This window comes from Tiliqua scincoides, chromosome 1, assembly GCF_035046505.1.
Source record: "Tiliqua scincoides isolate rTilSci1 chromosome 1, rTilSci1.hap2, whole genome shotgun sequence".
Classification (NCBI taxonomy): domain Eukaryota; kingdom Metazoa; phylum Chordata; class Lepidosauria; order Squamata; family Scincidae; genus Tiliqua; species Tiliqua scincoides.
This window is the reverse complement of record NC_089821.1, coordinates 199339102-199362454: the sequence shown is the minus strand read 5'-3', so window position 1 is coordinate 199362454 and position 23353 is coordinate 199339102. Positions and strand designations below refer to the sequence as shown.

General features: G+C 42.4%; 1 protein-coding gene across 1 annotated transcript; it reads right to left on the bottom strand.

The window, feature by feature from the left end:
- Window positions 1–4504: 4504 nt before the first annotated feature.
- NUS1 (NUS1 dehydrodolichyl diphosphate synthase subunit) lies at window positions 4505–22596 on the bottom strand. The gene is made up of 5 exons (XM_066611122.1): window positions 21995–22596; window positions 11010–11132; window positions 9921–10073; window positions 8525–8624; window positions 4505–4734 (listed from the first exon to the last, which is right to left on the bottom strand). Exons 1-5 carry the CDS (start codon window positions 22383–22385, stop codon window positions 4644–4646), a joined length of 858 nt encoding a protein of 285 aa, XP_066467219.1. The 5' UTR covers window positions 22386–22596; the 3' UTR covers window positions 4505–4643.
- Between the last annotated feature and the right edge of the window lie 757 nt (window positions 22597–23353).

The following is a 23353-nucleotide window of genomic DNA, read 5'->3' as shown; positions in this document are numbered from 1 at the left end:
TGGAACTACTTAAAAAAATTCATTGACACATTTACACTTGTGAATTGCTTCTGTATTATGGCTTGCTCTTACAACCTGGGAGCTCTTTCTGGGGGTAGGTGAGGGACCCTCAGTGAAGCCATGGGTTGCAGCACAGGAAGCCGCAGTGGGAGTGAGAAATGTCCAGAAATAGCGTGTGAACCTTCTGAGAGTTGGAGCTCCATTTGCAAAAGGTTTTGAGCCCCGTTTCTGGGAATTATTCCATTGCCACTGCAGCCTTCTCTGGTGCTTGCTGCTTCATTCCCAATGGTTCCCCAATAACCAGATGTGACTTTGCAGGGGACATGGGGAGTTGCTCTAGCAAAGATGGAGGCAAAGAAGATCATGAGTATCCTTGCACTCAAGCTACTTAAGCTACACCCCTGCAATTACAAGAATAACCTATGTGGTCTCCACTACCAATCCTTCGAGACATCATACATACAATGCAGTTTTACATGATTTAATGTTTCTTTAAAAATTCAAGCATGTGTCTTTTTCAGTTCTTTAAGTCATTGCTGCCCATATATGTTGCATATATGCAACAGGGACCAAATGTGTACACCTGTGGGCTGGGCAGAAATGGGTTATTCCATAATAGTGCGTGTTTGCATATTAGAATACCAAATTATTGAGGCAAACAATGTCTCTGAGTACACCTTGTTTCTACTTGTTGCTCCATTCATTCTTAAGAGACTGAGGCCAGAACTAGAAGTCACACATACAGCTGTGACCACAAACAGCAGCTGCATGTCTACTTTTGTTGCCTGAGCTCATCATACGAGGTTCTTCTCTGCCCCTTTCTCACATATTGATGGCTGGTAGTGTTGCCATGAGACCTCCTCTCAAGCAGTGGATGGGGTAATGCTGTGGGTGGTGGGCATGATGATGCCCCCTTCTGGTTTACTGGCTATAACTTTTGATAGAATAGAGATATTTCAGCGCAGTTTGTTTCATGCACTCTGCATGAAAATACACATTGAATGATATATAACACAGCAAAATTTTAAAAAATACTGCCAATAATGGTGTCACCCCCTCAGAGAAGGCAAACTTCTCTGCTACCATCACACTAGCAGAGAGTGGTCAAGCTGGGCTGTTCCAAGGTATCTGGGTCCTTGGGTCGTGATGAGGACAACATGGTGGCTCACTGTAACCAGGTTGCTACATACTTTTTGAATAAAATAGCTTGCATTGACCACGATCTGTACTTCACGTTGACAGTGTCTGAGAATGGCAGTTTTGCATCTGTTTGTCCTGTTAAGGATTTTCCCCCCACACTTTATATAGTCTGAGAATGTGGACAGGAGCCATTGGAGTGCAAGGCCATCTGACCCTTGTTGGAGTTGGTGCAACTGCTGTCCAGAGGGGGCAGGATGCTGTCCAGAAGGGGTCAAGCTATGGGCCAGTGACTCTAACCTTTCTACCTGTTCTCTCTGTGATCCTTGTGGGGTGTGGCCCTAACCCTTTATCCTTCCCTTCTCCTCTGAGCACTTCCTCTTTGTACTGACAACTGACCTGTTAAGATGGTACACACCAGGGCTCTGATGCCCAGACCATCTTGAGCACAAGGCATGCAGGACAAGGCAGCTCCAGGGCCTTGCTATCTCTAAGTCTTAGCTGAACCTCTGATCCTAATCAGATACTGTAAATATACACTCAATGGAACTGTAAGTAAATAACTTTTTTGCAACTTTAACAAGCCATTGCCTCTTCTTTTTTTTTATTGATTAGCAGTCAGCCAGGTGAGGGAGGTTCCCTGGGGTGATACCTAAAAGGGAGGGTCTGCTGCTTAAGCTACTCTGCTTCCCTCCAAAGAGGAAACTATTTTTAAATTCCTCCAACAACCCTTGCCCATTATTATTATTTTCTTGTGTGTTATACACACACCAAGGAAGAAGTTCATACTGATGCTTGTGTATGCAGAGCAGTATATCTGTCCATACAACACACAATTGCCTGTAGAAAGATATATTTATTTGTTTTACAGGTTCAGATTTTACTCTCAAGTAATGAAATCCAATAAGTCAATTTCTTCATCATAAAAACTTGCTTTACACATTATTTACAGGTATCCAAAGATATACACAGAATGCCACTGCTGCAGACCATACCTTCTCACAAGACAAGACAGGGAGGGGGAAGCTTACTGCAATGACATACATTCAAAGAAAGTGGGGGATATGCACAGTGTTTTTGGCACAGCTAATTCCGTATTAAGATTATTCCCTGCACGGGGCCCAGAACATATGTCAGAGGGAGGCCCAAATGCAGTGTGGGTTCTGTAAATATTCTTTGGCAATCTGCAGCATACTGGTAGAAGCAGAGGAAAGAACTGACAAATGGAAAAAAAGGGAACAAGATCCCTCACCCTTCATGCACACCACCAGAATGGCTAAGTTTGTTGTTCTTCTGACGTGCATATGAGAGTATTTTCTCCAACTACTTCCATTCAGAAAGAAGGATGCCAGTTATTCAACTTGTTCCATAGACTCAAAATGACTTGGGAGTTTGTGTTCCCAAACTATACTACACACATTCATAATCTTCAGAGTAGACATTAAATAAGAAGCAAAGTTGACTTCCAGCATTCCAATTAAGGAGTATCCACCTGATGCCCTTTTGGGTCATCACTTCACTGCAGAAAGCATGTCAACAAAAGATCCTTTTCTCAAACATAAGCAACATGGACTCAATTAGTTCATTTTCTTTTTTAAGTGTATTACAAAATTTCTTCTTTAAAAAGGAGAGAAAAAAATACTGTTTAATAGTATAGTCCGCAATATTTTTCTCTATTAAATTGTTATATTTACAAAAAAGTAATTCACAAAATATGATTTAAAATTTCCTTTGTAAAACAAAACACAAACTGGCTTCACCATCCTTAAGAAAATATGCTTCTGAAAACAAAGTGGACAGATTTTATTCTGAAATCTTGTCAAGTCTAGGATAAAAGATCAGAACAGAATTTTGAAGAAACAATACACCATGCATATATTGAGCAGCACCTAAAAGGAGCTGCAAAAAATTAGGTAATAAAAATTACAGTCCATGGATTTTTTTTCAGGATATTCATGATCTAATTTGTAATATCACATTGCCATACAATCGTCACAACCATATAGGCAGTCATGTATATGATCTCAGTTGTCTATGATAATTTATGATCTCAGAACTGGAATGGTTCATCACTGACTTGAAACTGCTTCCTTCACTGCTTTATGCAGCTAAATACAAGTTGAACATAATCCTACTATATGTAAATTCACAAACTGAATTGTTAAAATGATGAACAAGAGGGCTCCCTGTAGTCAGGGATTCCATTCCACCACCATCCCCAATACAGAAACCATGGATGGAGGAACCCTATGTAAATAGTGCCCCCCCCGCATGCCTATTATTGTACCTTTGTATATCCGTAGTAGCACTTGCAGTGCAAGTGTTTCTTGCTCCAACATTCTTGCTGAACTGAAGGTGCAATACTAGCCTGCACACTACAGAGAGAATAAAGGAAGCAGGAATTGTCCTGCTTCCTGTTAGTTGCCCTCTAGTGTGCATGCTGGTTGCCTGTACACTTGGTTATTCAGTTCAGCAAGGAAGTTTAAGCAAGAAACACTTCTGCTACAAGCACTACTACAGAAATAAGAAGGTGCTGTAATGGACATATGGGGGGTTCCCCTGGATCCACGAATAAGTGAATCCATGGAATCAGGGGCCTGCCTGTATTTGGAATGTAATTATCAAAATAGAATCTATTTTTTCCTTCCTAAAGGCAAATAAACCTTACTGGAATTTAAGGTAATATACCATTTTAGAACAGTCAATGAATTACAGAATTGTCTTATAATATGCATTATACTTGGGAAGTTCCAGCTTAACAGGTCTCTATTACATATGGTGATCCAACTTCAACTCAAGTCATTATACAACTCACCAAGTGCAATTAAGTCCTTGGTTGTTGGGGAAATAAAAGGACCACAGCTGTATGCTTTGCAGCATTACTCATTCAAATGCTTTCTTTCACAATGCTTTATTTCAAACCTATGGTTTAAATTCACTCCCACATTCCAGAAGTTGCCCAACTGAGCTTTTTATGCTTATATTCCTTTCCAGCTGCATCCTGAATTCCATTTTAATTGCCACAAATAAAACTGATGTGCATTTCCAGAAACATTTGAGGGTTGCCAAACCAGTCATCTTCATTTATGGAATTCCACCGATGAAGAAATATCAGGTGTGATGACAGAAAATTCTTTAGGGGATATAATGAGATCTAAGGTCATCTTTGTGGACTGAAGTGCTACTCTGAATAGTTCTCTCATAGTTAAAGGAGTATTCCTTGTATTAAGGATTTGGTCACTGGAAGGAAAGAGTCAGAGACCTAATGCCTTAAGGAAGCCTTTTAAAACATTTATACTATGCCATATGCCACAGCAGTAAGCCATTGCTTTCCCATACCTCCACAGACTAGGCGTACACACGCATACAAATTCTAAAAAGATAAGACACTTTATTGAATTTGATAAATTAAGAGACGATGTACTGGACTTGTATGTATCACAGGTACTTGTAAACAGAGACACTGGGTCCTTTCCATGGAAATCCTGATAATGTTAAGCAAGAAGTCACTTTCCCCAGCGCTGTTCACAGGATGCATAGCGACAAAGCGCAGAGAAGAACTCTTCATAGCTGATGTTCACATGTGAAGGCAAAGAACTGGAAAAACATAATGAGAAAAGAAAAACTAAGTACTCTGGGCTGTCATGGCCTTGTTAACTAGATAAACCTTTGTCCCATTCATCCCAAAATATTTATCTCTGGTTTATAATAAAATTTGAGACATAGCATGACTAAGGGCCCAATCCTATCCAACTTTCCAGTGCCAGTGCAACCATGATGGAAAAGAGGAAAGGGAACAAACATTCCCTTACCTGGAGGAGGCCTCAGTGACTGTTCTCCTACTGCAGGATGCAGCACATGCCTCATTAGCACAGCTGCACCAGAGCTGGAGAACTGGATAGGATTTGACCCTAAATCCTGAAATCAATTAAAATTGGTTGATTGTTACTGAGCATCAAGTTTTAAACTACTAACACATTAGAGAAGGGCAATCTCAGCAATACACAGAAGTCTACTATTCAAGTTGTATCTAAGAAGGGGTGGGGGGAAGTCAGAACTTTCCAACTGAAATTTTATCTACAAATTATACTTTGTATCTATTATTACTGAAGAGAAGGTCAAGCAATAGATGCTACCTTTATATCAGTTCAGCCACTCTCATGTCAATACAGCGGTTTTAAACTGGAGTGCCGTGAGGCTGCCTCAGATGTGCCGCAGGGCCAGAGGAGACAGGCAGCAGCCCCGCACATGGGAGAAGCGGCTGCTTTGACCCTCACATGACAGTCGAAGAAAAAGGTGCAGCCGCAGCTGCTTTGCATCTCCTGTTGCTGAGCAAGTCTAAAGCTGCAACCCTATCCTCACTTACCTGGGAGTAAGCCCCATTTATTATGGGGTTACTTCTGAGTAGACACACCTAGGATTGGGTATTAAGTCCATTGTTGACGCCTCTGCATGCTGACTGGGCAGCTAGAGGAGCCTGGAGAAGGTTCGGTCAGAGTGAGTGAGAAGACGGAGCCAGGAGCAGGCAAGCGTGTCTGATGAGGCCACCAGCCTAAGAACTGGCTGGCCGAAAGGGTCCTTGAAAGTCTCTTTTTCTGCCACAGTTTGCCTGCAACTCCCCAAAGCAACCCTCCCTGCCTTTCCTTTTAGAGGAAGGGCACTGGGCCACAATCCTATCCACACTTACCTGGGAGTAAGCCCCATCGACTATAATGGGGCTTACTTCTGAGTATACATGGATGGGGTGGGACTTTTGGTCACACTCTTTTCTCTCATATACACAAGCAGACAATTGGCACTTCTCTCTTCACTCCCCCCCCCCACAAATCTCATAATCACAGTACGCACCTCTCTTACTGTCCCTCTTCTCACTCATGCCCACCTTCCAAAGGTCTAGAATCACTTGCCTCACATTCTCCCCCCCACCCATTCCAGCTGAATCCTGCAGTTGTTTCAATCATGCCTCTTCACTGTCCCTCACCCCACATCTCTCCACTATGTGCTCAATCTGACCTCTCTGCCAGTATTTTTTGGCATAACACTTTAACAACATCTGATCACCTTACTTCAAAACATTTAATCCTTTTCAGAATCACATATACTTTCCTCTCCAACCTTCTTGTGAGTTTCTTTGTCATGTAGATTTAATTGTATTAATTATATTAATTAAAAATTAATTGTAACAGAGTAATTTAATGTAAGTAAAAAACTGGTAGTGTGCCTTGACAATTTTAGTGCCTTGTCGGTTTGCTGTGAGCTGAAAAAAGGTTGAAAATGGTGTTAATAGCTATTCTTACTAATTTCTATTCTGAAGAACAATTATCACTCACCATTTGCAGTAATTTGTAAGTTTAGTCTACATATCTCAATTTCCATACATTGAATTTCAAAATTAAGGAGGACTAAGGAAACTACTGAAGGCAAGCAACAGTATGGCAACTAATCATTTTACATATCAAGATGAGCTTGATGATGGTGATCCATCATCAAGGATCCAGAGGTCAACCACCAAGTTCATGGCAGAAATGACAGCTGGACTAGTGACATTTGTAAGTCAGCCTCTTAGCCCCTACAGTTCTCAATTATTGCATTATATTCCCATAGCCTTATGGCTGTAATGCCTGGAACTCATGCTAACATACATTTGGAGATTTATAAGAGATGCCAGTACATCTGCCTCCTGTTTCAGATGGGACCTAGCTCAAGATATGCTTTTGTAGAAGTCAATGAACTGAACAGTTTTGTTTGTCCAGGTGGAGAACATACATCTGGATACAGGTGGCCTAGACCTTTCTACAGGCCAGTAGTGCAATGCTTTACTTCTGTGTATAGGAATGAATGGAAGACATGCAGGGAATGAAACCAATAACAAAGCCCTATCAAACAGCCCGCTAGTCGATGCATGGCCGTGCCACAAGCGCTCAAAAGGCAGGAGCAGCTGCCCACCTGTGGCTGCAAACACACAAGTCCTGCGAGCCACAGGGCTTCTGCTGCAACAGGAACATCAGCAGCCCCTCAGAAGTGATCAGGCTACAAGCCAGCAAGCTGCCCGATATTGCAAAAAAACTTGCCCCTAAAGTGTGAAGGTGATATGCACCTTCAGCAAATCCGAACAGCACTAACAGAGGACCCCCCGCCCCCACACACACACAGCTGCTGGTCCAGTGGGTCCCTCTCCAAATAGTGACACCGACATTGTACCTGCCCAACAAGTCCCTGAAATGGCACTTGCTGTGGAAACCGCTCTGCTGGGTTGCCGCAACAATTATAGGCAGGTCTACAGCAAGTACCATGGAGGTTTGAGAACCAGCAGAATACCCTTTGAGAGAAGGGGGGACACAGTGCCACAATGGCAATGAGGCTGGGTATTTCAGAAAAACGGTACCCCACATGCAACACATTAAATTCACCAGCACACAGCCACCACCAGTCATGTGCACCACCAGCCACCTCCCAGCTGCAATGCAGATCTGCCAACTAAGGTGAGCTTGTGTTGGATTACAAGGGATCTGGTACACCTCAGTGTCAAGCACTGCATGGAGAGGGGAACCCCGGCCACCATCCCCCAATGCTTATCCAAATGGATAACACTGCATGAACATGCAGGAGGGTTCATCAGATCCAGGTATGAAGAGTTAAAGCAGCATGTTAGTAATTTTGCATGCGAATATGCAGAGGGAATGATCCATAAGCAGACTGTTTAAATGTGCTTAGCCCCGCCCTGCTCTAGATTGCTAAGTTTCCTTGGGTGGGCCAAACAAACTCTGATCCCAGGTTTAGCAGCTCATGGTTGGAATACTTCTGTGTAGAGAACAAATAGAATACTGTTATATAGAGAGGAGTGCCATAGAGCCAAGCATGCCATTGTGGGGGAGTAGATCTTGCTTTCCCAGATCAGCTGCTACACTCATCAAGTTGCTAAATGCAGATCTTCCAACAATTTCCAAAACATGCTTCAGAGAACTCAAGAGTCCAAGTGATAGAGTACAAAGATGTGAAGTAATACCTAGGGTCACAATGCTTAGCTAAACTTTCTGTAAAAAGAAAACACATTCCTTTTTATATTCAGTCTATAACAGGATGAATTTCCTTTCTCCTAATATCGTTTATTCTATTGGTTTCCTCCTTTACATACTATCCTTCTCCAATTTATAATAAAATACATCTCCTTGGGCTGAAGAAAAAAACCTACTTTTTCCATGGAGATTTTGGGGAATGTTATTACCTGGAGCACAAAGGCAAAGGCAGTGGGGATTTTTTTTTTTTTGCACTTAATATAACCACAGTTTTTCATATACCATCTAATCAGGTTTGAACACAAATGGTTACATGTGCAACCACAAAGAGCCATATGCTTAAAATCATGTATGATGCACAATCAACTTACATGATCTCTGTTAACCTGATGTGCCAGGGAAGGAATCCTAATACACTGTCCAGAGGACCAAACTTCAATATTAAATCAGGGTCAGGAAAGCCATTAGTACCTATATAGAAAGCAACAGTTTGTGTTGATAGAATTAAGATCAGTTTAGTCCATTAGATATTTAACACATCCTCACTACTATATGCAATATGTGTTTGTTGTACAATGGGCCTGCTGTATTCACAGGCTCCACATCCACTGATTTAACTGTCCGTGGACTGAAAGTGTATTAAAACATTTTTTTTCACCTACCCTATCTGACTGCAGCACTCATCTCATTCACACAAGTGTAGGCAATTTAGACAATATATGCAGTTTGTGCAATTTTCTCAGCGGTACAACTGCTGACTGTAGCATCCATGGATTTCTGGCATCCATGTGGGGTTCCGAAGCCAAACCCCCATGGGATACAGAAGGCCCACTATACAGTATATTACAATAATTAATATGGCAATCATGTGCAATGGCAGTCCAATAGTATTAAAAATAAAATTGTCATCTTTGGAAATTCCACTAAATCTCTCTCAACTTACATCTTTCATTTCTTTATGGTTTACATATTGATTGTAATTGTAATTTCTTTAATGTTACATTTTAGCCGACTTCTCCATTCAGATAAGATAAAATTAAGCCTATACAGAATTGCATCATTTACTATTGCTTCAAGTTCCCCCCTTGAATAATGGTTTAAGTTCACAATGAAACACTTACAGTAATTTCCTTGGAGTACATACATGTGCACAAAGTGCTCAGAGATTGTAAACAAAATAAATGATCCAACAAGCAAATCTATACACCAGCTTGGGATTAATATGGTGTGGTCTAGCACTATCCACACAGATATTACTTCTGTATAGAAGAGTCCATATTCTGAGCACGTATGGTGACTGTATGTGTCTATTCTATAACAAGGGTAAAAGGTAACCCCCCCCACCCCCCAAAAAACAAGTATGGAATGAAATCTGAAGCAGTAATTGATTTTGGGCACAATCCTAACCCCTTATGTCAGTGTTTTCCAGCACTGAGGTAAGGGCAATGCAGCTTTGAGGTAAGGGAACAAACATTCCCTTACTTTGAGTAAACATTCCTTTACTTTGAGGGCCCCGTGAGTAACACCCAACTGCAGGATGCAGCACATGTCCCATTGGCACCGCTATGCCAGTGCTGAAAAGTAGTGACATAAGGGGTTAGGATTGCGCCCTTTGTCAGGTTTTCAACTGTACCTTTAATAGTAGATATGAAATCCAAATCTAATACAAATATGTTAGATGTGCATTGAAACATTCCTGCTATTCAATTAGCCATTTTCCTCCTGCTGTCCTTAATGAGATGTGAAGAACTTCCACTTTATACTTACTATTTAATAAACTATCCAAGACATTCACATCAAGATCTGTGCATTTTTGTTGTTGTTGTGCTACTAAGTGACAAAATTTCTGAGCCGCTTTTACTATATCCGTTTTTCCATCCTCTGGAGACAGGACATTCAGTGTGTATTGCCAATTTAAAACTGCAATTAAAAAGAAAAGATGTTTCAAGTCAATTAAACTACAGATTAAAAAAAAACTACACTGTTGAAGTCAACCTTCCTCTTATCACAAGCAACACAGTCACATCACAATCCACCATATTCTCTTTACCACTTCCACTGAGGAGGAGCCTCACATGCAAAGAACTTCCAGCAGTGAAAGAATTTAACATTAGTTTCAGAAAAGAGAAAATTTTGCAAAGAACCTCAAAGCATATTTGCTAAAATAATTATAGTTTAGTACAAGTTAAACATCAAAACCCAAGCTAACATCTGAAATCAACTAAAACTACACGTCCATGTGACCTTTTTTTGCTTACAAATCTCCATTAATCCCAGTGGAGGGATCTACAGCCCAATCCTGTGCTTCCCAGCACTCAGGGCTGCAGCAGTGCCAAAATGGCTACCTCTGCATCCCATGGGGCTGGGAAGCAGTGTGGGGGCTACTCAGAATAACTGACTGCAAGCTCCCTTGCCCCAGGTAAACCCCATGTGGCCCCCAATGGATCTCCTTCGCTATTGAGCGGGCACAGATTCAAGGAGACCCATGCTGGATCTCCTGGGCCAGGAGGAGGGGGTTAGGATACGGTGGAAGGGTACCAGCTCCTCTCCCTCCCGCCCTATTCCCTCCCTCGCCATGCCCCACCCCAGCCCTGGAACACCTCTCCCCATCCAGACTTACCAGTCCACTGTCCAGCGCATGCCTAGGACTCTGGGCAGCGGCTGTCGCTCTTCTGCCCATCGCTGGCTCAGAGCAGGCTCATGCTGAGCCAGCACTGGAGCTGGTCTGGTGGTATTATAGACATGCCTTATGGCGTGTTCCCAACAATGCAATAGCATCAGGCCCCTCATCAGCATTTCATTAGAGTATTTTCTAGCCCTCTGAAACAGTACAAGCTTTTTAAAAAGCAACCTTACCTTGATCTGTTTTGTCTTGTTTTGCAAATTTCACTGTATATTTGGAAGAGTCAAGATTTAACAATTCCTGCTGCTGTCTTAGGATTTCATCCATCAGTCTTGAATTGTTTCTCTTGAAAATACCTGGGGGAGGGAGGGGAGAAGAGCAAAGATTGAACTAACAAGTATATCATCTTCTTTCAGAAACTCTCGGTTGTGAACACATGTCCGAGATCATAACAGAGAAACGTAAAGGATTTTGCAACTCGAAATTCAATATTAAGGTTCAATCCAGACATCTTTGGACTTCCAAATAGACAAGACTTGGTTCAGAGCTGCTTATCTGTTTTTGTATACTGTCTTTTCAGCCTTACAAGTCCACTGTCTACTTCATGGTGCAAAAGCCTCTGAAGTTCAAACTTCATCATAGTAAGAGCTAGCTGACACATCAAACCATCCTTTATTTTTCTTTACAGTGATTTTGGCAGTGTCTGGACTGAGCTTAGAGCACAATCCAGAGATTGCATAAGTTCCTTGAATCGGCCTGGGAGTGTTGCAAATATGCCATAATACAGAGTAGGGAAGGCTGGTGCAAGGATGTACACTGGCCTCCCCACATTGGAGCAAGTCCTGGGGCAGGTGACTTTGCACTGGTGGTGGGCCACCAATGCAGGGATCTGGGGAGGGCAGAACTGGGGTGTTCCAGGTTTTACCATTTTGCCCAATAGGTTTTTATCCTCATTTTGTCCTTTAAAATCGATCTGTCTGTCATGAAATGTTTCAGGACAATTCCAAAGCCCACTTGGGCATATGGAATTAGTTGCATGGTCCTTCAGAGCTCTGTCACTAGCTAGTACACTATTTAACCAAATAAGAAAGTTTAACTTTGCTGTATGAGTTAAAGGTTGTTCTGCCCACTAAAAAGGAAAAAAAAGCCAGTTGTTATGTAAAGTCCTTGGATCTAGCTAGATCTTGGACTTTGTTTTAAAGAAAAACAATGAAAAAAAACAAAAAACAAACGTTGCTTAGCACAGGTCAGTAACAATTGTTGTCCAAGCTATACTTGTTAGAACTAGTAGCAGTGGCTTCAAAGGTGACTTTGCATTTAAAAAGTTTTAACTCCTGCTGGTCTTCCAGCAGAACATGGCAAACATGTCCTTTTTAGCCAAATGTGGCACCAGATTCAAAATACAGTTGTCAGTATTGACCCATAGTAAATGAAAAAATGACATTGCATTCCCAAACAGATACCAATTGTTGCTGCTGTATTCAAGAATTCCCCCCCCCAATCAAAGTGGCAGTCAAAGCAAATGCAAATAGTTTTGGTATGCTATGAGCCACTGTTTCTCAAACTGAGTTGGGACCCACTAGGTGGGTCGCGAGCCAATTTCAGATGGGTCCCCATTCATTTCAATATTTTATTTTTAATATATTAGACTTGATGCTACCATGGCATGTGACTGCATTTGGGGAAATGTTATAGACCTGTACTTTTAACAAACTACTATGTATATTCTTTTAACAATGATAGTAAAGGAAACTTACTCCTGGGTAAGTGTGGGTAGGATTGCAGCCTAGGATAGCTAAAAATTTTCCTGCTTGATGATGTCACTTCAGGCCATGACATCACTTCCGGTGGGTCCCGACAGATTCTCATTCTGTCCCAGTGGGTCCCGGTGCTAAATGTGTGGGAACCACTGCTATGAGCTATTCACACTACTACTACTACTACCACTTTAACTTCCTGAAGATGAGGGAAATAAGAATGTCCAGTATTTGCCTGCTCTGGTTCCAACCAAACCGTTTGTCAGTTTTATTACTCCTCTCAAAAAACTATTCTTAAAAAAAACATATTACAGGCCTCCCTATCTGCAGATTTTGCATCTGCAAATCTGGCTCAGTGAGGTCCCCTGAACCCACATGGAGCCAGACTTGGTCCCATCTGAGCCCTCTGGAGACGACCAAAGCTGTGCTGTGGTCACTTCTGGAGGTCTTTCTGAAGCCTGCAGAGGCAGCGCATGCTTGCCCGCTGTCCCTGCGGACTTCAGAATGGCCATGTCCGGCTGAAAAATGCTACTTCCAGGTTCCCGAGGGATTCAATTATCCACAAATTTCAGCATCTGTGGGAGGGGGGGGTGTCCGAGAACAGATCCTCCACAGATACTGAGGCCCCACCTGTAGTTCCTTCTACTTTCCATGCATCTATTATTTGGTTCTGGCCAAATCATTCCTAAAGTTTCAGTTTTCCCAAACTTTTAATGCTAAGTTACTCTTACTCAGTTGCTCCATTTTTTTAATTTGACAAAATTACAGCTTATTCCCAGTGACAGCAGTGACATGCTTTGAATAGTAACGGACAAAAGACTAGGGACCAACCCTATCCAACTTTCCAGGCTAATGTAGCTGTGCCAGCAGGGCATGCGCTGCACCCTGTGGTGAAGGGCAAGTTGCAGAAGCCTCCTCAAGATAAGCGAACATTTGTTCCCTTACTTCTGGTCTGCATTGAAGCTGAATTTGCACAGGAAAGTTGGATAGGATTGGGCCCTAAGGCAGTAGGTTCTAACTCCACACAAGGCAGCTTCCTGTATTTCACCCCCTTCCAGAGAGTTCACAGGCTCCCTTTGCCCTTCTCACCCACATCAAAATGCAAATTCATATGCAGTCTAAAATGTCTGAGTATAAGAAGCAAGTGTTTGACCCAATTTAACCCTGCTAAATATTGATGCATTCCATTTTTAATATGTTTCCAGGTGAAGAGTCATATTCACTTTTTCAAACTGAGTAGGCTTCCTTCTCTTTTATAAGATAGTTAATGAACTTTATTGGCTAATTAAGGTAAAAAAACAAAATGCATAAGTATGCAAATGTGTCTGCCACCCTATAATTAACAGGAAGATTCATTTTCATTCTTAAGATTGAAGACACAGATTCCATAAGATCTGTGTCCAATTTCTTACTTAACACTTTTGCTAATTCCTCTTTTGGTTCCAATGTTTAAGTCCTTCACCTTTGACCCAATCATACACACTTTCTGCTTCTATCCAGAGTGGGAATTTCCCCATTTGTACTATATTTGTTCTCTAAAGCTCTTTGTATAGATATTCACTAACTCTACAGAAGACATGGGAGTTTACACAGACAGAGCCACTAAAAATCACACATCTGGACCATCCATCTTCAAGTCCTCATTCTCCTTAACTGCCTGATGACTATGGGCCCAATCCTATCCAATTTGCCAGTGCAGCTGTGCCAATGGGGCGTGTGATGGGGAGGCAGTCACAGAGGCCTCCTCAAGGTATGGGAACATTTGTTCCCTTACCATGGCGCTGCATAGCGGCTGTACCAGTGCTGGAAAACTGGATAGGATTGGGCCCTGTATCATTAATATGCAAATGTTTAATGTCATGTTTGCTTCCATTATCATTATATAGGTTGTTCATAATTAAGATCTTTTTTTTCATATTTTTTTTCTTATTTTTATGTTCATAATTAAGTCAAAAAAATTAAAAGATCTTATTTTTATGTTCATAATTAAGTCCCCCAAGTGAGGAAAACAGGTCTTTTATTTATATAGGGATTTTCATCCCACCTTCAGCCCTCAGAATGACCTACAATAAACTACAATTTAAAACAATCAATTTTAAGGACATAGCCTGTTAAAAGTACAGATCTGTGATATTTCCCCAAATGCACTCACATACCATGGTCACATCAAGTCTAATACATTAAAAATAAAATACAATACTGAAATGAATGGGGACCCACCTGAAATTGGCTTGCAACCCACCTAGTGGGTCCCAACCCACTGTTTGAGAAACACTGATCCACGCTGTAACAGCAGATGAGAACACTTTCCTCATCAATGAGCACTCCAAATATCAGGAGAAAAGATAGGATATAAACCTTTTAAATCAGTGTTTCTACTTTATCTGTACTTTAAACAGGCTATTCTGTATATGCTTTTAACAATGATCGACAATGGGACTTACACCTGGATATGTGTTAGTAGGACTGCAGCCTAGGATCTCTAAAAATTTTCCTGCTTGATGATATCACTTCCTGTCAGGACATCACTCGCAGTGGGTCCTGATTCTCAGTGGGATGTGATTCAAATTCTATAAAGTAGGTCATGGTGCTGAAAGTGTAAGAACCACAGTTTTAAATAAATAAATAAATAAAACTTCCAAATTATTCTTTGCCAGGACTCCAGCTTTTCCTCAATTGCACCTAATATTAGGTTTATAATGAGTTCTGTATATTTTAAAATCTTTTCTTTATTTCAAGCTCAAGTTTTAAAAACTGAAATCTACAGCAGATTCTAAAGGAGTGCAGGTGCTAGAGAAAAGGGAATAAATGATTTCCCAGCCACCCACCCAGGATAGAACCTGTGGAAGGTGACTAGTGCTCATGTACACTGGGATTTAGATATAATCCTTTATGTTTATATTAGATATAACCCTTTATCTATAATCCTTCAAATAAAAAAAGAACGGAAAGCACCTTTCTTCTATATTTTTCATTTTAATGCTCTTGGTATTCACACTATAAAGATACCTTGCATATTTTTTCAATTCATGAAGTCACTCAAATACAACATTCAGTTTTAAATCAACAATTGGCAATACTCATTCTTCCTAATATACTGTATTGCTCAATTACTGCATTATTTTTAAGACTGAATTGTCTCAAATTAATCATACCTTTGAAATTAAAATTGCACAGGACATATTACAACTGCACTGCTCAACATAAATTCGTCAGCTAGATTCAAGAACTGCCCCAAAATGTTTCAGAGATCAGATTAAGTAAATATACAGTACACGATAATGGTCATACTGCCCAGAATAAGTTGCACAACTGAACTGAAACCACCACCTAGGTCATAAATATTAATTCACCAATGACTCTTCATTGCAATTTAGATATTATGAAATAAATAATTGTACTTTCCATATGTGTCAGACTAATTAGTCTGAACACAGCCTTCCCACATTTTAAAGCCTAAAATTAATATGCTCCATCAATTAAGATTACCAGATACTGCAAGTTAATTTGACAATAAGATTGACTTCATTGCAAAGAACAAAAAAGATGCAAAATTTTCTTATAAGAGTTTGTTTTCTAGCAAGCCAAATCTTTTGAATTCCTCCTATTGTTATAGCATCAGACTGGGAGCAGTTTCGGCTCCAAACATGTGGACCCCGTTGTTCAAAAAATTGTATTCTGTTAAAAAGTAGTGCTTACTGTTTTTAAGTATATTGAATTTATAGCATAGTGTTTCTCAAACTGTGGGTCAGGACCCTCCTAGGTGAGTCCCAATTCATTTCAATATTTTATTTTTAATATATTAGATTTGATCCTGCCATGGTATGAGATTGCATTTGGGGAAATATCACAGATCTGTACTTTTAACAAGCTACTATGAAGATGCTTTTAACAATGATAGCAAATGGGATTTACTCCTGGGTAAGTGTGGGCAGGATTGCAGCCTAGGATTGTTAAAAATTTTCCTGCTTGATGACATCACTTCCCGTAGGTCCAGACAGATTCTCATTCTAAAAAGGGGGTCCCGATGGTGAGAACCACTGCTCTAATATACCAAAATAAAGTACCTAAGGGCCCAATCCTATCCAACTTTCCAGTGCCAATGCAGCCACAATGCAGCCTGGAGGTAAGGGAACAAACAAACATTCCCTTGCATTGAGGAGGCCTCTGCTCCCCACCACCACCATGGAATGCAGCACACACCCCATTGGCACAATTGCATCAGCACTGGAAAGTTGAATAGGATTGGGCCCTAATATAGCTTTCAAGAGACCAAAATCACTATCCTATACAACTCTTAAAAAATAAGTCCCACAGAGTTCAGTAGGATGTACTCTGAAGCAAGGGTATATACAGGATTGCTGCCAAAGGCAACTCTGTGAGACCTGTATATCTCTGGATTGACAAATGTAAGATTGTGTTGTAACTTGGTTTATGATCATTTGGGAAAGAAGGGTTGATTTGTACCATGTATGTTCTATTCCTTCAGTTTTCTACAGCTGAATTTCACACTTACTGAAGGGAAGACTAACAATCTTCTCCAAAATGCAGTGCCAGTTAATGGAATGACACTTCTGTGTTATCTTTTCACTCTAAACCCCAATAATTTATTTGAAGCATTGTACATATTTTATAAGATTTATCTTAAAGTGTCAATACAATTATAAACATGACTTCATATTTCAAGCATTAGGTGTTAGCACCACTGCAGTAAACCTGTTTCTCTAATGGACTGATCCTTCAGCAGTATAAAGTTGCAATAAAAAAGCACTTATGCAATACTTGGTGAATAGGTGCAGAAAGAGTGTGTGTGTCCAGGTGTCAGTAGCTCCCTCCTTTTCCCACTATGCTAGGCTCCAAATCAGTAGACTATGCTGCTTCCATAAGTCAGAGAGAGAGAGAGAGAGAGAGAGAGAGAGAGAGAGAGAGAGAGAGAGAGAGAGAGAGAGAGAGAGCGCGCATACATGCCCTCAAAAGTGTGTCTCCTAGTTATGTGAAGAATTGCCCTATAATCTAAATTGATCAGATAGGCAAGAATCCAGGAAGATTAAGGCAAGGCTCTGGCTGAGTTCCGCTGACAGCTGAAGAACAGACATAAAAAGATAGAGGTCCTCTTGATCAGAAAATCCTCAGTGAAGGTACTGAGTCACCAGCCCACTCTAAATGGGGTCGCTCTCCCCCTGCAGACTGGCATGAGCAGTTTGGGAGTCTGCCTACATAAACCTCACCCACCCCCAAAAAGAAGACACCTTAAGATTTTCAGCCTTACCCAATGCCCAGTACAATTTAAGCTCTTATATTTAAGCCAATTTAGTGTGATTTGTGACAAATTCAATTATAAATCCAACATGATTTTTGTTTGGGCTGGACTGAGATTCAAAGCTTCCCTTTAAACAGCATTAAAAACCCAGGGGGGTTTGGGGGGGGCTGCATTCATCAGATCAGGACCATTCTGATGGCACTGAATTCCTCTCGGGCTGCCCTTCGCAATGGATCAATGCACCTTCATCTACTCATGCATGTATGTACGGTATCATTCACTTTCACTCTCCATAGAGTTCACTGCATTTTGCTGGTCTGCTATTAGTTTTTCAGCTGCAGCTTTGTGACTCACCCACAATCAGGTCACAACCACAGCTTGTGGAACCCTGCCTTAGTGACTTCAAAACTGGATTACTGTAATGTGATCTGCATGGGGCTGCCCTGGAACACTTGAGTGCAAATGCAGTTTCCCAGAACTGGAAATATTTATCACCCGCTTTTAATTATCCAACAATGTAGGGAAAAAAACATCAGTTTTCCATGTCATTTCAGTGATTCACTTAAAAATGTGATAAATATCAGCATGTTCAAACTCATATGACTAGTCTCAATTTAATACTATGCCTGCATTGCTTGCAAGACAAGCCTACATGAAATTGCATCATTGCTGCTGCTTCGAGCTTATTTCCTGCCATTAAAGAATGGTAAGTTCACAACAGAATATGAAAACATTATGGTCCCTCACTTCCATTTCCCTTTAAATAGAGGTTATGGACCAACAATATTGCATGAGGTCCTAAACTATCACCGCTTACAGTTTCTCTATAACCCCACTGTAATCACAGCAAAAATTCATCACTATTACATGAACTGTTTAAAGAGTGTTAATCTGTTTTCTAAATGAAGCATATACAGGCATACCTTGACTTTCATCACCTTTGCTTTCAACCACTTTCAGTTACAACTACATTTCAAATTTCGGCCACATCCTTTCCTCTTTTGTCCAATTTCATCCACCTTTCTACAATATTTGTCAATGTTTTTTTTATTTAGGTTTCACATACATTTGCATGTGTTATATTTTTCCCACTGGCCAAAATAAATTTGCAAGCTAAATAAGGCTATGAATGGATATTCAACTTTTTTTTTTCATCCATGCTCTGGTCCATACCCAGATGAAACTGCAAGATGTGCCTGAACTTTATCGCTATTATTTCCTAACTGATTTTTTTTTTAATGGGTTGACTTGCATGCCTATTGCCAGAAACAGTTTGAACAAAAAGAATGTTGTCACTAAAGTGTGATCAACCTGGGGAAAAACTAGAACAAGATTTGCAGTGTTAATTATTGATCAAAGAAAGGGTCAGATTTTATGAAATGAACAGGAAGGGCAAGAAAGTAACATTTGTTTTCAAGTAAATGCTTCTGAAGTATCTGTGCTGATGTTTGATTTTCTTACATATATGATCAGATATTTGGTGGATTTTCAAAATATGTACAGATATGTAATATTTACATTGAATCAATATGAAATAGAATCTTGGTTGATATTCTTCAGACTTCGAGACATTATCTCAATACTTGTTACTGAAAGCAGAGAGAAAGTTTCAGAAGGCCACTGTGTCAGTGCTGTACCATGGACACACACAACATCATTTGGTGCCTCAGGCTTTCTGGAAGCCAAACACACAGTGGGAATAGTAAGAGCTGCTCCCTTGGCACAGTGCTGCAACAAAACAGCTACTTCTGTGCTTGCAAGACATGCATGAAGGGATTCAGATAAAGAAGGTCAGTTGAAGAGGGTGAGACAAGCCAGAAGGAACCAGACAGCAAAGCCCAAACAGAGGGGTTGAGTCAACCACCGCTATTTTATCTGCAGCGTGCATTGATCATGATTCTCAAATGTTATATCAAAATGTTCTAAACAAATATTTCACTCCAGCTTTTTAATTTTTGACATAAGTTTTGACATTTATATGAAAGGCACGTGCGTGCATGCGCGTACACACAAAAAGGGGTTTCTAGTTGGGCACGCACCCATTGATAAGGGAAGAAATATAGTTTCTCACATCTCAGAATCAAGAAACAGGCTGGAGAATGAGTGCTGTGCATAGTATATTGATAAACCCAAATCTCATAAGTGCACCCACAGAATCTCTAAATATATTTACTGAAGAGAGACAGAAGACCTGGTATATTGGAGTGCACCACTCCTGTTGAAATTAAAGTCTTTCAGCGCTGGCCTCTTGAGTCAATAACTACTTACAACTATGCCTGTTACCTGTCAAGCAGCAACATAAAAAAACAACAGGGGACCACTCTGCTAGTTCTTAATATCCATTTGCCCCAGTCTACGGACAACAAGTTGCACATTCTTTTACACAGCAATCTATATACACTCACCTTTCAAACACATAGTGTGCATTAAGAAACACAGATACATAAATAACACTTTCTGTCTAATGGTACCTAATCATAAATTTAAACATTTGATAACCATATACTATGCTACACTGACAGCTCACATATCAAAGTGACCCTCCCCAAAAAGCCATTCATGCTGAATTTCCTCCCAACTGGCATGTAAACATACACTCTGTTGGGCAGTTGGCACAAACATACCTATGCATATGATCAGATATACCTTTCCAGAGACTACAATATGCTTAGAATGCAACTGTTGTAGACATATAGGAAACAGATGAACATGGAGGTCTGGATGTGCCTGCCATCTTTTTTCCCCTACTGTTAGTTCCCCTAGTGCTTTTAATACTCCCAATTTCTCACTAAAGTCACAAGAGCATATACCAAAACTCATGTAATACACTGAGGGCCCAATCCTATCTCATTTTCCAATGTCAATGTGAAAATGTGATTTTCCTGTGCCAATGCGGCATGCGCTGCACCCCCCAAGATGTCACAAAGACCTCCTCAAGGCATAGGAACATTTGTTCCCTTACCCTGGGGCTGCATTGCGGCTGCACCGATGCTGGGAAGTTCGATAGGATTGGGCCCTAATGCATCCTTTTACCCTCACAAAGTGCAGAAAGGAAAAAAGCAAGAAGGGACACAAAGTGTAACCCAGTTTCATATCAGAAGAATGTCTATATCAGACTGTAATCCTATTTCATGTTCCTGAGACTAAGCCCCAAACAACACAATGGGACTTACTTCTGAAGGGGCATACATAGGATTGTGTTCCAAGTCTGTTGTAAAAGACATAAACAGTGGCACCTTGGAGACAAAGTTATATCCAATGAATTAGAGTCACTTGCCTTTGGGGGTGTGGGCTGTAGTCCAAAAAGGTCTACACCACAATATGGCATCAATACTATCCATTCTTGTCTGCAAATAAGCTTGGGCTGTACACACTGGGGCTTGCTTCCAAATAAATTTGCAAAGAGTCAGCCTGAACACTGATTAGCATCAGAACACTCTTGGTCTTGGGGGTGTAATGGCGATGAATGAATGTAGATAATTCTATCCATACTTAACTGGGAATAAGTCCCATTGAATACAAGGAGGTATTAATGGGTCTAAAGGGGGTCTTCAGGAGATGTTAAGGGGGTGTTCAGGAGGACTTTAAGGAGGCTTCAGGGGCTCTAAAGGGGGTTTTCAGGTTGGTCTTCAGAGAATTTTGAGGAGGGTCTTTTGAGAGTCTTTGAAGGTTCTAAGGGAGTATTAAGGGGTCCCACTGAATACGATGGGATTTGCTTCTAAGTAGACATGCATTGCATAGAATTCGGCAGTGAGGAAACAATGATTTTGATCAAGGACCCAATTCTTTCCAACTTTTAAAACTGATGCAGCTGTGCCATCCTGCTGTGGGGAAGGGGGGCAGCCAGTCATCAATGCTTCTTTACCGCAGGCTGCATTGGGGCTGGAAAGCGGCTAGGATTGGGCTGTAAGAGCTCAACCCTACCGTGTGTCTACTCAGAAGGAAGTCCCACTGGAGTCAATGGGGCTACTCCCAGGAAAGTGTGGATAGGATTGGGCTACAAGAGCTCAATCCTATGTGTCTGCTCGGAAGGAAGTCTCACTAGAGCCAGTGGTGCTACTCCCAGGAAAGTGCAGCCCGAGGCTGCCATCCTACCCACACTTACCTGGCAGCAAGCTCACTGACTCTAACGGGACTTCCTTCCGAGCAGCAGGCTCTGGGCTGGCAGTGCAGGCCACGCACTGGGGAAGGGGCAACTCACCGCCGTGGTCGTAGACGCTGACGTAGGAGATGCCCACCGCCATGCACCAGACCACCAGGCTGGCCATGTCCGCGTAGCTCGCCTCCTCCTCGGTCACCAGCAGCCCCACGTGGCCCGGCAGCTTCTCCAGAGTCTTCCCATCCTTCCGCCAGCGGCCGCCGGGCACCTTCCTGCCGGCCGCGGCGGGCTTGTGGAAGGCGAAGGGCCCCGCGGCCTCCGCCGGCACGGGCACCAGGAGCGCGCGCAGGGCGGAGGCGGCGGCGGCCGAGGCCGCGCGAGGCCGCCAACGGCCGAGCCACGAGCGGCGCCCGCGGAACCAGGCAAGGAGCGCGCGCTGGACGCCGAGCAGGAGGTGCAGCAGGCGCCACAGCAGGTCGTAGGCGACGCTCATCGGGGAGGGCGGAGGGGCCGCCGCGAGGGGCCGGCGTCGGGAGAGGGCGCGAGGGAGGCTCAGCCGCGGCGCGGGGCGCGCACCATGTCGCCTCCCCGGCCCTCACGGCCGCCGTTTTATCGGCCCCGCAGCCTCCGCGCGCACCGCCGCCGCCATCCCTGCCCGACCTTTCCCCGCTTTCCCACGCGCGGGCTCTCCATTGGCCGCGGCGCCGGCGCTCGCATCACTTCCGGCTGCATGGAGCGAATGACGTGGCCCCCCCGAGGGAGGAAGTCTTGGCGCCCGCGAGCCTCGCAGACAGCGCCACCCAGCGGCCGCCGCGCGCCTTGCTAGGCATGCAAGGCACAGGTTCTCAAACTGTGGGTCGGGACCCACCAGGTGGGTCCCCATTCATTTCAATGGGTGTTTTATTTTTAGTTTAAAATAAAGAAGAGCCCTCCTAACCTCCCAAGCTGTTGCTGCTCTGTCTGAAAAAACCATTCCCTACCCACACTTCCCCAGGAGGAAGTCCCACTGACTATCACTGTTGGAGGTGTATACTTGGGGCCCAGTCCTGTCCAACTCTCCAACACTGGTGCAGCTGCAGTGCAGCCCTGAGGTAAGGGAACAACTGTTCCCCTATCTTGAGGAGGCCTCTGTGACTGTCGTCCCCCACCACCACCACAGGGTGCAGTGCACATCCTACTGGCACAGGTGCACTGGCACTGGATAAAGGGACAGGACTGGGCCCTTAGCAGCCTGTTAACAGATTTGTAGTTTCCCCAAATGCAGCCACACACCCTCGGAACATCAAGACCAATATATTAAAAACAGGTTGAACTGAATGGTCACCCACCTGAAATTGGCATGTGATCTACTCAGGGCGCAATCCTGTGTTTTCCAGCACTGACATAAGGGCAATGCAGCTCTGAGGTGAGGGAACAAACATTCCCTTACTTTGAGGAGGCCTCTGTGAGTGACACCCAACT

Excerpts from the sequence above, each read along its gene's own strand:
- NUS1 (XM_066611122.1), bottom strand. The coding sequence starts at position 22,385 with ATGAGCGTCGCCTACGACCTGCTGTGGCGCCTGCTGCACCTCCTGCTC. Across the intron at positions 11,133-21,994 it reads CAGCGTCTACGACCACGGCG|GTATTTTCAAGAGAAACAAT; the intron begins GTGAGTTGCCCC and ends TCCCTCCCCCAG. Across the intron at positions 8,625-9,920 it reads CTTGGATAGTTTATTAAATA|GTACTAATGGCTTTCCTGAC; the intron begins GTAAGTATAAAG and ends CTTTCTATATAG.